This window comes from Panulirus ornatus, chromosome 68, assembly GCF_036320965.1.
Source record: "Panulirus ornatus isolate Po-2019 chromosome 68, ASM3632096v1, whole genome shotgun sequence".
Taxonomy (NCBI): Eukaryota; Metazoa; Arthropoda; class Malacostraca; order Decapoda; family Palinuridae; genus Panulirus; species Panulirus ornatus.
Genome location: NC_092291.1, coordinates 6,089,725 through 6,101,885, shown reverse-complemented (window position 1 = coordinate 6,101,885; position 12,161 = coordinate 6,089,725). Strand labels below are relative to the sequence as shown.

The following is a 12,161-nucleotide window of genomic DNA, read 5'->3' as shown; positions in this document are numbered from 1 at the left end:
TTCTATTTTGTGTCAGCTACCTACATTTCAATTTGGATCACCTTTAGTGAGTCATAATACCCTTCAGATCCTATGTATCAAAGTTATCAAAAAATTAACTATATTGCTTTAGCATAAAATGGAGTGGTTGTTTAACCATTACAATTTTAGAAATGAAAGTACTGACTACACTGCAATTAAGATGACACAGGATGCAAAAGAATGCATGAAACTACTAAAACTGACATATCTCCACAGCCCATTAGTAACTTTTAGCTGTATTTAATTCATGACTGTTCTTAAATTGAATTTTCCAGCAATGAGTATTATGGCTTTTGGAAAGAATCTTATTATAGGTACAGACAGTTCAAGAACTGGAGCACTATGGGTATGCAAGTCACTCATACTGTATAAATAGATATTTACCAGGGTTGGATATACGACCGGAGGTCCCTGGATAGTTTACGTGTTGATCCAATAACATTAACCATCACTCCTCTCACAAATTACAGTTTGGACTTCACAGATCAGTACGACTTATTTAGAAAATTTGAATACCTGCAGATAAAGAAGACTTTCCATCAGGATTATCTGCAATTATCGCATATGTGACATAAGTTATTTGAGAGGAGCATGTAGTATAACTTGATGGAATGAAGTTAAAAAAAATATATATACATTTATTATAGTCTACTATAAACGTTTTCTATGAACAATCAGTTACTATGTTTACACCACAAGAATTAAAGCGACCTATTCTTTGCGAACGTGTTTATCAACGTGTTATGTTCTCCGTAATATTAAGACGCACAAACTATCAAAGGAAAAAAGAATGAGGTTAGTTGTGAAAACAACATGTCATCACAGACTAGAATGACTGAAGAAAAACATGACAAACTTTTGTTTCAATGATAAGGCGAAAAAAAGCGGCCATTGTAACAACGCATGCCGCAAGAAGCTTGTAAGACCTTAAGACAAAAATATAATATGTATGTTCTGGCAGCAGATTTTAAGTAGAAACCCGATGAGGAGAAGGTTGCAGTACTATTAAACTTTGGTGGAGATGATTTACCAGGTATGTATAATTCATTTGAGTTCTCAACACTCTGTAAGTGACTAGGCTAGCCCAGGTATAATTGTACAAAATGTACTTTCCGAATTTGATGCGCATTTGCCCCATTAAAGAAAGTACTGGCTAACAGGTATAGATTTTGAAAGTGTGTGCAACGAACAGGAGAATCTCAAGATTCATGCATTACCAGATTCGGGATTGTATGCATGGAATGTGAATGTGGAGATCATTAAGGAAATGAGATAACATCGATGATCATGTACTTATTTGATCAGGTGACTCCATGAAAAATTCCTTAAAAAGGATGAACTTAATTTTCGTGCAGCTGTCAAAATTTGTGTGGCACACAAAGCTTCAAACAAGCACATGTCAGTATTTCAAGGTTAAGGATCAGGAAATTGCAGCAGCTACTGAAGAAACCCATGCAGAAAAGAGAGTAAAGGAAGACATCCAAAATGAGGACCATACCTGGACAAGACCCATGAAAGAATGCAAGCCCTGTGGCAACAAGCATATTTGGAAGAAGGAAGAATATGTAGCATATGGTAAGACCTGTAGCAAGTGCAATTAGAAGAATCACTTCACAAGTAAATGCAAATCAATACGAGAAAATTTCTACGTGAAGTATGGTCAGTGGTATTCAAGAGGATGCAGATGTCATGAAGCCTTCAACACAATGTAGCAGCAAGGCCATTGTGACTTCTATGGAGGAAGGCAGTAAGAAGGTCAAGTTTCAAGTTGACTGCTGAACATTTCTGAGTGTTATTCCTGAATGTATGTTGCCTGACAAACAGTTAAAACCCTGTAATACATATTCCATTAAGATAAGCCGATTGGGAAAGTGTAGAATTGTTAATGTCACTTGTAAGACCAAAAAGAGATATTCTGCTGAGTTAATTTGTTGTAGAACAGGATCTTGCACCAATTTTAGGTAAGAGAGCACCAGGATAGATGAGTCTCGACTGTGAATTACGAGCATATTCTTGCAGTTCAGTGAATTTGCTATTGAAAACCATAATTTGTGAGTGGCCTGAAGCCAAAGATACTGTCCCTGACCAGCTACTGCCTTATTCTTATTTGAGATGAGTGATCACCACAAAATGGTTTGATATTCATAGGAGATAGGATTTCACATCTCATCCTTTGTGCTGAAATCAAGAAGGCAAAACACTTGACTCATACAGGTGTTGAAGGCTGTCTGAGGCATGCAAGAGAGTGTGTATGCTGGCCAGTATGACTGCTGAGGCCAAAGAGCACATCGCCCAGTGAGAAATATGCAACCAATTCAGCAGTGCCCAACAGAAGGAAACACTGTCCCATGAGATAGTAGACCATCCATGGGATAGAGTAGGTGTTGATTTGTTTGAGCTGAGGAATCACAACTTTTTATTGAGTGTGGACTATAAGCAACTTTTGGGAAGCTGATGTGTTAATGGAGTTAATGAAGACCAGTGCAGTCATCAGAAATTGAAAGCTCACCTTACAAGTGGGATTTCATCAGTGCTTATCAGTGACAATGGACCACAATATATCATTGAAGAGTCCTGAGACTTTGCATTGGTTCTATTTCTGTAATGAACTGAGTATTGAATGCTCACAGTATGTAGAATTCTGTTTGACAGTATATTAGTATATCAATGCTAGAAAATGTTCAGACATTCATAAGCCATTAGTGATTATGTTATTTCCTAGAATTAAGTTTGACAGACTATGATATTAATCTGATTTTCAAAGCAAGAGCATTATTGTTATGATTTACAGCTAAGATTCAGTGGATGTAATTGTTTTGCAATTTGTTTTGAGATTACAAAGTTCTCACCAGCCGAAGTACCTCCAGTGACAACAATCATATCTGTTTTCTGAGATATGTCAGTAATACGAACTACTATAGTAATGAAAATAATGTCAGTTATATTTCTGTTTGAAAGAGGAACCTCATAAGATGCATTTCATCATTGATGCACAATTAATAGAAATTCCTGTATTGCAGACTAACATGATGGATTCACTTATCAGGGGCACCAGCAGCCACACAAGTATCATAGTTTGAGACAATATTCATTATTACTTAAAATATAGAGGACCTGATTTAGTTTTGAGTTTCTTTAGTTTAAGATTAATAGAGCATACATATTTGTATTACTCAAAGCACATAGGGTTACTCTGCCTTGTCTACATTTTTTTTTATTTTCCATATGTAGGGATAGGTTCAAGGCAGACTATTAACAATCATAAACTGTTATTTTTCCACTGCTGATGTTGAAATCACAGTTCACCATGACAGCTCCTCCATAGTAACTCCAACCAGAAGCTTACCCAGAGAACTGCTGCCTGTGCAAGTATTATACCATATTACAATCATAATTTTACTGTTTTAAGTTTATTGGTGGGAATTACTTTATTTTTATATTTATTTCAGCCTGGGGATTGGTGGTTAGTTTCAGTGGTTTGGGTAAGGGGTCCAGTGCTGCTGCATAGAATTGATTGCCAAGCATGTTGAGGTGGATTTGTATTGGGAGGATCTGTGTGTCATTGTGCAGGTGTTGGGTGCTTGTGGTAGCTAAGCAGCTAGTGATTGTTTTGAGTGCATTATTTTATGTGGTTTGTAGCTTTGTATATTTGCTTTTGATAGAATGGAAGACTGGGCAGGTTAGGCATAGTTTAAAGTGGAGGAGATGAATTGTTTGTTTGAGATGTTGAAGGATTTTTTTCTAGTCCAAATCTTGTGTCAGTTATTGTTTTGAAGGCATTTACTTTGTGTGCAGTAGTTTGTGTGCAGTGAATGACATGTGTGATGCCTAGAATGGTTGGTGTATTATTCAGTGGGAGATACTTCATTCAAGGTTATGGGAAGGTGAGTTGGATGTGCCTCTTTGGGGTTAAAAGAGTAATGATTTCAACATCTGTGGAGATGCTAACATTTTGTGAGGACATATATTTTGTCATATTCATTCCACACATTTGTAATCCTTTGTTATGAAGGGCGATAAGAGCTCCAATTGTTCCCTGTAAGGTCTCCATATCGACTGGCATGTGTAAGGCACTACTGCCCCACATTGCCTCACCCACTCCACCATGGAAGTAATTGTTACTATTCCAGAAGAGTCTGTAATTATTCAGTTTGTATTTATTGATTGAGAGGGTGAGGGCATGTGCAGAGCATCGGATTGGGGAGGAGCAGTGTGGATTCGGAAGTGGTGGAGGATGTGTGGACTGGGTGTTTGCTTTGAGGAGTGTATGTGAGAAATGCTTGGAAGGGCAAATGGGTTTGTGTGTGGCATTTGTGGGTCTGGAGAAGGCATATGATAGAGTTGATTGAGATGCTCTGTGGAGGGTGTTAGGAATATATGGTGTGGGAGGCGAGTTGTTGGGGGCGGTGGAAAGTTTTTTTATCAAGGATGTGGGGCATGTGTACGTGTAGGAAGAGAGGAAAGTGATTGGTTCTCAGTGAATGTAGGTTTGCGGCAGGGGTGTGTGATGGCTCCATGGTTGTTTAATTTGTTTATGGATGGGGTTGTTAGAGAGGTGAATGCGAGAGTTTTGGAGGGAGGGGCGGGTGTGCAGTCTGTTGTGGATGAGAGAGCTTGGGAAGTGAGTCAGTTGTTGTTCGCTGATGATGCAGCACTGGTGGCTGATTCATGTGAGAAACTGCAGAAGCTGGTGACTGAGTTTGGTAAAGTATGTGAAAGAGGAAAGTTGAGAGTAGGTGTGAATAAGAGCAGGGTTATTAGGTGCAGTGGGGTTGAGGGTCAGGTCAGTTGGGAGGTAAGTTTGAGGAAGTTGGAGGAAGTGGAGTGTTTTAGATATCTGGCAGTGGATCTGGCAGCAGGTGGAACCATGGAAGCGGAAGTGAATCATAGGGTGGGGGAGGGGGCGAAAATTCTGAAAGCCTTGAAGAATGTTTGGAAGTCGAGAACATTATCTTGGAAAGCAAAAATGGGTATGTTTGATGGAATAGTGGTTCCAACAATGTTGTATGGTTAAGAGGCGTGGGCTATGGATAGAGTTGTGCGAAGGAGGGTGGATGTGCTGGAAATGAGATGTTTGAGGACAATATGTGGTGTGAGGTGGTTTGATCGAGTAAGTAATGCAAGGGTAAGAGAGATGTGTGGAAATAAAAAGAGTGTGGTTGAGAGAGCAGAAGAGGGTGTTTTGAAATGGTTTGGTCACATGGAGAGAATGAGTGAGGAAAGATTGACCAAGAGGATACATGTGTCAGAAGTGGAGGGAACGAGGAGAAGTGGGAGACCAAATTGGAGGTGGAAAGATGGAGTGAAAAAGATTTTGAGTGATCGGGGCCTGAACATGCAGGAGGGTGAAAGGCGTGCAAAGAATAGAGTGAATTGGAACGATGTGGTTTACCGGGGTTGACGTGCTGTCAATGGATTGAACCAGGGCATGTGAAGCGTCTGGGGTAAACCATGGAAAGTTCTGTGGGGCCTGGATGTGGAAAGGGAGCTGTGGTTTCGGTGCATTATTACATGACAGCTAGAGACTGAGTGTGAACGAATCGGGCCTTTGTTGTCTTTTCCTAGCACTACCTCGCACACATGAGGGGGGAGGGGCTTGTTATTCCATGTGTGGCGAGGTGGTGATGGGAATAAATAAAGGCAGAGAGTATGAATTATGTACATGTGTATATATGTATATGTCTGTGTGTGTATACATATGTGTACATTGAGATGTATAGGTATGTATATTTGTGTGTGTGGACGTGTATGTATCTACATGTGTATGTGGGTGGGTTGGGCCATTCTTTCGTCTGTTTCCTTGCACTACCTCGCTAACGCGGGAGACAGCGACAAAGCAAAATAGATAAATAGATAAATTTATTGGGTATCTGTCAGCTTAGGGAACCAAAATTGGATATTTTGTCATTATTTCAAGTATAATAGCATGTTATTATGTCATATTTCAATTTTAAAACCAAAATGTTTTTGGCTCCTCAGAAGATTCTGTGATTATTTGGTTCATATTCATGGGGTGCCTGTTGAGTTGGGTAAGCATAATGAGATATTTTCTGTGGTTATATCAGTTATGGAAGGATTTCATTGCTTCATATTTCGGTTTTAAAACAAGTTTTTAGGCTAAAAATTTCCCTGAACTGTTACCTGCAATTTGTGGTATTTTTGTGAGGGTAATAGATTTACTTGAAAACCTCAGTTTAAGGACTATTTTTCATGCTGGATTGGAATCTAGGGTTGAAATATATGTTTGAGGTTGTTAAGGTCTGTAAATAGGTAATTACTAATCACTAAGATTCTTTGATTTTTTGGTTCATATATATTGGGTATCTGTTGGCTTAGAAATATCAAGATAAAGGTTTTATTATGTCATGTTTCTATTTTAAAACAATACTGTATTTGGACAAAAAAATTCCCTAAACCTGCAATGTTTGGAATTTTTGTAAGGGTAATAGGTTTGCTTGAAAACCTCAGTATAAGGATTATGTTTCATGCTGAATTCGAACCTTGGGTTGAAATATATGTTGGAGGATGTTAAGGTCTGTAAATAAGTAATCAGTGGTTACTCTTTAAGAAGATTCTATGAGTATTTGGCTTATATATATTGGGTATCAGTTGGTTTGGGGAAAGATTATGAGTTGTTTTCCATGGTTATATCAAGTATAGAAGAGTTTCAATACATCATATTTCAATTTTAAAACAAAACAGTTTTTGTATATGTGTGAGGTAACAGATTTGCTTAAAAACCTCAGTTTAAGGGTTATTTTTTATGCTGAATTCGAATCTATGGTTAAAATACATGTTGGGTGACATTAAGGACTGCTTATAAGTCTATGTGGGCAAATGAGTCCCTAATCAAGGCCATCCAATTAACATTAATTATATAATATCCCTCAGATTAGGGGAGAAAGAATACTGCCCATGTTTTCCCCGAGTGTCATAGAAGGTGACTAATAGGGTTGGAGCTGTAGGTTAGAAATCCTCCCCTCTTGTTTTACCTTCCCCAAAAGGAGGAGCAGAGAAGGGGGCCAAGTGAGGATTTTTCACTTTAAGGCTCACTCATCTGTTCTGGGTGCTACCTCGCTAAAGTGGGAAATGGCATGCATGTATGAAAAATATATATAATATATATCCCCTGCATGTCATAGAAGGCAACTAAAGGGGACGGGAGCGGGGGGGCTAGAAACCCTCCTTTCCTTGTATTTTAACTTTCTAAAAGGGGAAACAGAAGGAGTCCTGTGGGGAGTGCTCATCCTCCTCGAAGGCTCTGTCTAGGGTGTCTAAATGTGTGTGGATGTAACCAAGATGAGAAAAAAGGAGAAATAGGTAGGATATTTGAGGAAAGGAACCTGGATGTTTTGGCTCTGAGTGAAATGAAGCTCAAGGGTAAAGGGGATGAGTGGTTTGGGAATGTTTTGGGAGTAAAGTCAGGGGTTGGTGAGAGGATAAGAGCAGAGGAAGGAGTAGCACTACTCTTGAAACAGGAGTTGTGGGAGGATGTGATAGAGTGTAAGAAAGTAAACTCTAGATTGATATGGGTAAAACTGAAAGTGGATGGAGAGAGATGGGTGATTATTGGTGCCTATGCACATGGGCATGAAAAGGAAGATCATAAGAGGCAAATGTTTTGGTAGCAGCTGAGTGAGTGTGTTAGTAGTCTTGATGCATGAGACTGAGTTATAGTGATGGGTGATTTGAATGCAAAAGTGAGTAATGTGGCAGTTGAGGGAATAATTGGTATACATGGGGTGTTCAGTGTTGTAAATGGAAATGGTGAAGAGCTTGTAGATTTGTGTGCTGAAAAAGAACTGGTGATTGGGATTACCTGGTTTAAAAAGAGAGATATACATAAGTATACGTATGAAGAGAGTGGTGAGAGTAAGTGAGCTTGGGAAGGAGACTTGTGTGAGGAAGTACCAGGGTGAGGAAGTGCCAGGAGAGAATGAGTAGAGAATGGAAAAAGGTGAGAACAAAGGACATAAGGGGAGTGGGGGAGGATTGGAATATGTTTAGGGAAGCAGTGATGGCTTGCGCAAAAGATGCTTATGGCAAGAGAAGCATGGGAGGTGGGCAGATTAGAAAGGGTAGTGAGTGGTGGGATGAAGAAGTAAGATTGTTAGTGAAAGAGAAGAGAGAGGCATTTGGACAATTTTTGCAGGGAAATAATACAAATGAGTGGGAGATGTATAAAGAAAGAGGCAGGAGGTCAAGAGAAAGGTGCAAGAGGTGAAAAAGAGGGCAAATGAGAGTTGGGGTGAGAGAGTATCATTAAATTTTAGCGAGAATAAAAAGATGTTTTAGAAGGAGGTAAATAAAGTGCGTAAGACAAAGGAATCAATGGGAACTTCAGTGAAGGGGGCTAATGTGGAGGTGATAACAAGTAGTGGTGATGTGAAAGGAGATGGAGTGAGTATTTTGAAGGTTTGTTGAATGTGTTTGTTGATAGAGTGGCAGATATAGGGTGTTTTGGTCGAGGTGTTGTGCAAATTGAGAGGGTTAGGGAGAATGATTCGGTAAACAGAGAAGAGGTAGTAAAAGCTTTACGGAAGATGAAAGCCGGCAAGGCAGCGGGTTTGGATGGGATTGAAGTGGAATTTAAAAAAGGGGGTGACTGTATTGTCGACTGGTTGGTAAGGTTATTTAATGAGGTGCCCGAGGATTGGTGATATGCTTGCATAGTGCCATTATACAAAGGCAAAGAGGATAAAATTGAGTGCCCAAATTACAGAGGTATAAGCTTGTTGAGTATTCTTGGGAAATTATATGGGAGGGTATTAATTGAGAGGGTGAAAGCATGTACAGAGCATCAGATTGGGGAAGAGCAGTGTGGTTTCAGAAGTGGTAGAGGATGTGTGGATCAGGTGTTTGCTTTGAAGAATGTATGTGAGAAATACTTAGAAAAGCAAATGGATTTGTATTCTTTTTTATTTATTTTGCTTTGTTGCTGTCTCCCGCATTAGCGAGGTAGTGCAAGGAAACAGACGAAAGAATGGCCCAACTCGCCCACATAAACGTGTATGTACGTACACGTCCACACACAAATTTACATACCTATACATCTCAACATATACATGTATATACACACACAGACATATACATATATACACATGTACATAATTCATACTGTCTGCCTTTATTCATTCCAATCACCATCCCGCCACATGGGAAATGACAACCCCCTCCCCCCACATGTGCGTAAGGTAGCGTTAGGAAAAGCCAACAAAGGCCACATTCATTCACACTCAGTCTCTAGCTGTCATGTAACAATGCACTGAAACCACAGCTCCCTTTCCACATCCAGGCCCCACAGAACTTTCCATGGTTTACCCCAGACGCTTCACATGCCCTGGTTCAATCCATTGACAGCATGTCAACCCTAGTATACCACATCGTTCCAATTCACTCTATTCCTTGCACGCCTTTCACCCTCCTGCATGTTCAGGCGCCGATCACTCTAAATCTTTTTCACTCCATCTTTCCACCTCCAATTTGGTCTCCCACTTCTCCTTGTTCCCTCCACCTCTGACACATATATCCTCTTGGTCAATCTTTCCTCACTCATTCTCTCCATGTGACCAATCCATTTCAAAACACCCTCTTCTCCTCTCTCAAACACACTCTTTTTATTTCCACACATCTCTCTTACCCTATTATTACTCACTCGATCAAACCACCTCACACCACATATTGTCCTCAAACATCTCATTTCCAACACATCCACCCTCCTCCGCAAAACTCTGTCTGTAGCCCACGCCTCGCAACCATATAACATTGTTGGAGCCACTATTCCTTTAAACATACCCATTTTTGCTTTCTGAGATAACATTCTTGACTTCCACACATTCTTCAATGCTCGCAGAACTTTCGCCCCCTCCCCCCACCCTATGATTCACTTCAGCTTCCATGGTTCCATCTACTGCCAAATCCACTCCCAGATATCTAAAACACTTCACTTCCTCCAGTTTTTCTCCATTCAAACTTACCTCCCAGTTGACTTGTCCCTCAACCCTACTGTACCTAATAACCTTGCTCTTATTCACATTTACTCTCAACTTTCTTCTTTCACACACTTTACCAAGCTCAGTCACCAGCTTCTGCAGTTTCTCATATGAATCAGCCACCAGCGATGTATCATCAGCGAACAATAACTGACTCACTTCCCAAGCTCTCTCATCCACAACAGACTGCACACTTGCCCCTCTTTCCAAAACTCGCATTTACCTCCCTAACAACCCCATCCATAAACAAACTAAACAACCATGGAGACATCACACACCCCTGCTGCAAACCTACATTCACTGAAAACCAGTCACTTTCCTCTCTTCCTACATGTACACATGCCTTACATCCTCGATAACAACTTTTCACTGCTTCTAACAACTTGCCTCCCATGCCATATATTCTTAATACCTTCCACAGAGCATCTCTATCAACTCTCATATGCCTTCTCCAGATCCATAAATGCTACATACAAATCCATTTGCTTTTCTAAGTATTTCTCACATACATTATTCCAAGCAAACACCTGATCCACACATCCTCTACCACTTCTGAAACCACACTGCTCTTCCTCAGTCTGATGCTCTGTACATGCCTTCACCCTCTCAATCAATACCCTCCCATATAATTTACCAGGAATACTCAACAAACTTATACCTCTGTAATTTGAGCACTTACTTTTATCCCCTTTGCCTTTATACAATGGCAATGTGCAAGCATTCCGCCAATCCTCAGGCACCTCACCATGAGTCATACATACATTAAATAACCTTACCAACCAGTCGACAATACAATCACCCCCTTTTTTAATAGATTCCACTGCAATACCATCCAAACCCGCTGCCTTGCCAGCTTTCATCTTCCGCAAAGCTTTTACTACCTCTTCTCTGTTTACCAAATCTTTCTCCATAACCCTATCACTTTGCACACCACCTCGACCAAAACACCCTATATCTGCCACTCTTATCATCAAACACATTCAACAAACTTTCAAAATACTCACTCCATCTCCTTCTCACATCCCCACTACTTGTTATCACCTCCCCATTAGCCCCCTTCACTGAAGTTCCCATTTGTTCCCTTGTCTTATGCACTTTATTTACCTCCTTCTAAAACATCTCTTTATTCTCCATAAAATTTAATGATACTCTCACCCCAACTCTCATTTGCCCTCTTTTTCACCTCTTGCACGTTTCTCTTGACCTCCTGCTTCTTTCTTTTATACATCTCACACTCATTTGCATTATTTCTTTACAATAATCGTCTAAATGCCTCTCTCTTCTCTTTCACTAATAATCTTACTTCTTCATTCCGCCACTCACTACCCTTTCTAATCTGCCCACCTCCCATGCTTCTCATGCCACAAGCATCTTTTGCACAAGCCATCACTGCTTCCCTAAATACATCCCATTCCTCCCCCACTCCCCTTATGTCCTTTGTTCTCACCTTTTTCCATTCTGTACTCATTCTCTCCTGGTAATTCCTCACACAAGTCTCCTTCCCAAGCTCACTTACTCTCACCACTCTTTTCACCCCAACATTCTCTCTTCTTTTCTGAAAACCTCTACAAATCTTCACCTTCGCCTCCACAAGATAATGATCAGACGTCCCTCCAGTTGCACCTCTCAGCACATTAACATCGAAAAGTCTCCCTTTCGCCCGCCTATCAATTGACACGTAATCCAATAACGCTCTCTGGCCATCTCTCCTACTTACTTATGTATACTTATGTATATCTCTCTTTTTAAACCAGGTATTCCCAATCACCAGTCCTTTTTCAGCACATAAATCTACAAGCTCTTCACCATTTCCATTTACAACACTGAACACCTCATGTACACCAATTATTCCCTCAACTGCCACATTACTCACCTTTGCATTCAAATCACCCATCACTATAACCCGGTCTCGTACATCAAAACTACTAACACACTCACTCAGCTGCTACCAAAACACTTGCCTCATGATCTTTCTTCTCATGCCCAGGTGCATATGCACTAATAATCCCCCATCTCTCTCCATCCACTTTCAGTTTTACCCATATCAATCTAGAGTTTACTTTCTTACACTCTGTCACATACTCCCACCACTCCTGTTGCAGGAGTAGTGCTACTCCTTCCCTTGCTCTTGTCCTCTCACTAACCCCT

General features: G+C 40.3%; 1 protein-coding gene across 5 annotated transcripts in view; it reads left to right on the top strand.

Moving 5' to 3' along the window:
* The first annotated feature begins 731 nt into the window (after positions 1-731).
* Positions 732-12,161, top strand: part of LOC139747317 (uncharacterized) — a 99,671-nt gene continuing 88,241 nt past the window's right edge. For all 5 annotated transcript variants that reach the window (XM_071659484.1, XM_071659479.1, XM_071659482.1 and 2 more), the window contains exon 1: positions 732-1,054. In XM_071659484.1, coding sequence (XP_071515585.1) covers positions 1,043-1,054 — 12 coding nt within the window. In that variant the 5' untranslated portion in view covers positions 732-1,042. The remainder of the gene's footprint in view (positions 1,055-12,161) is intronic.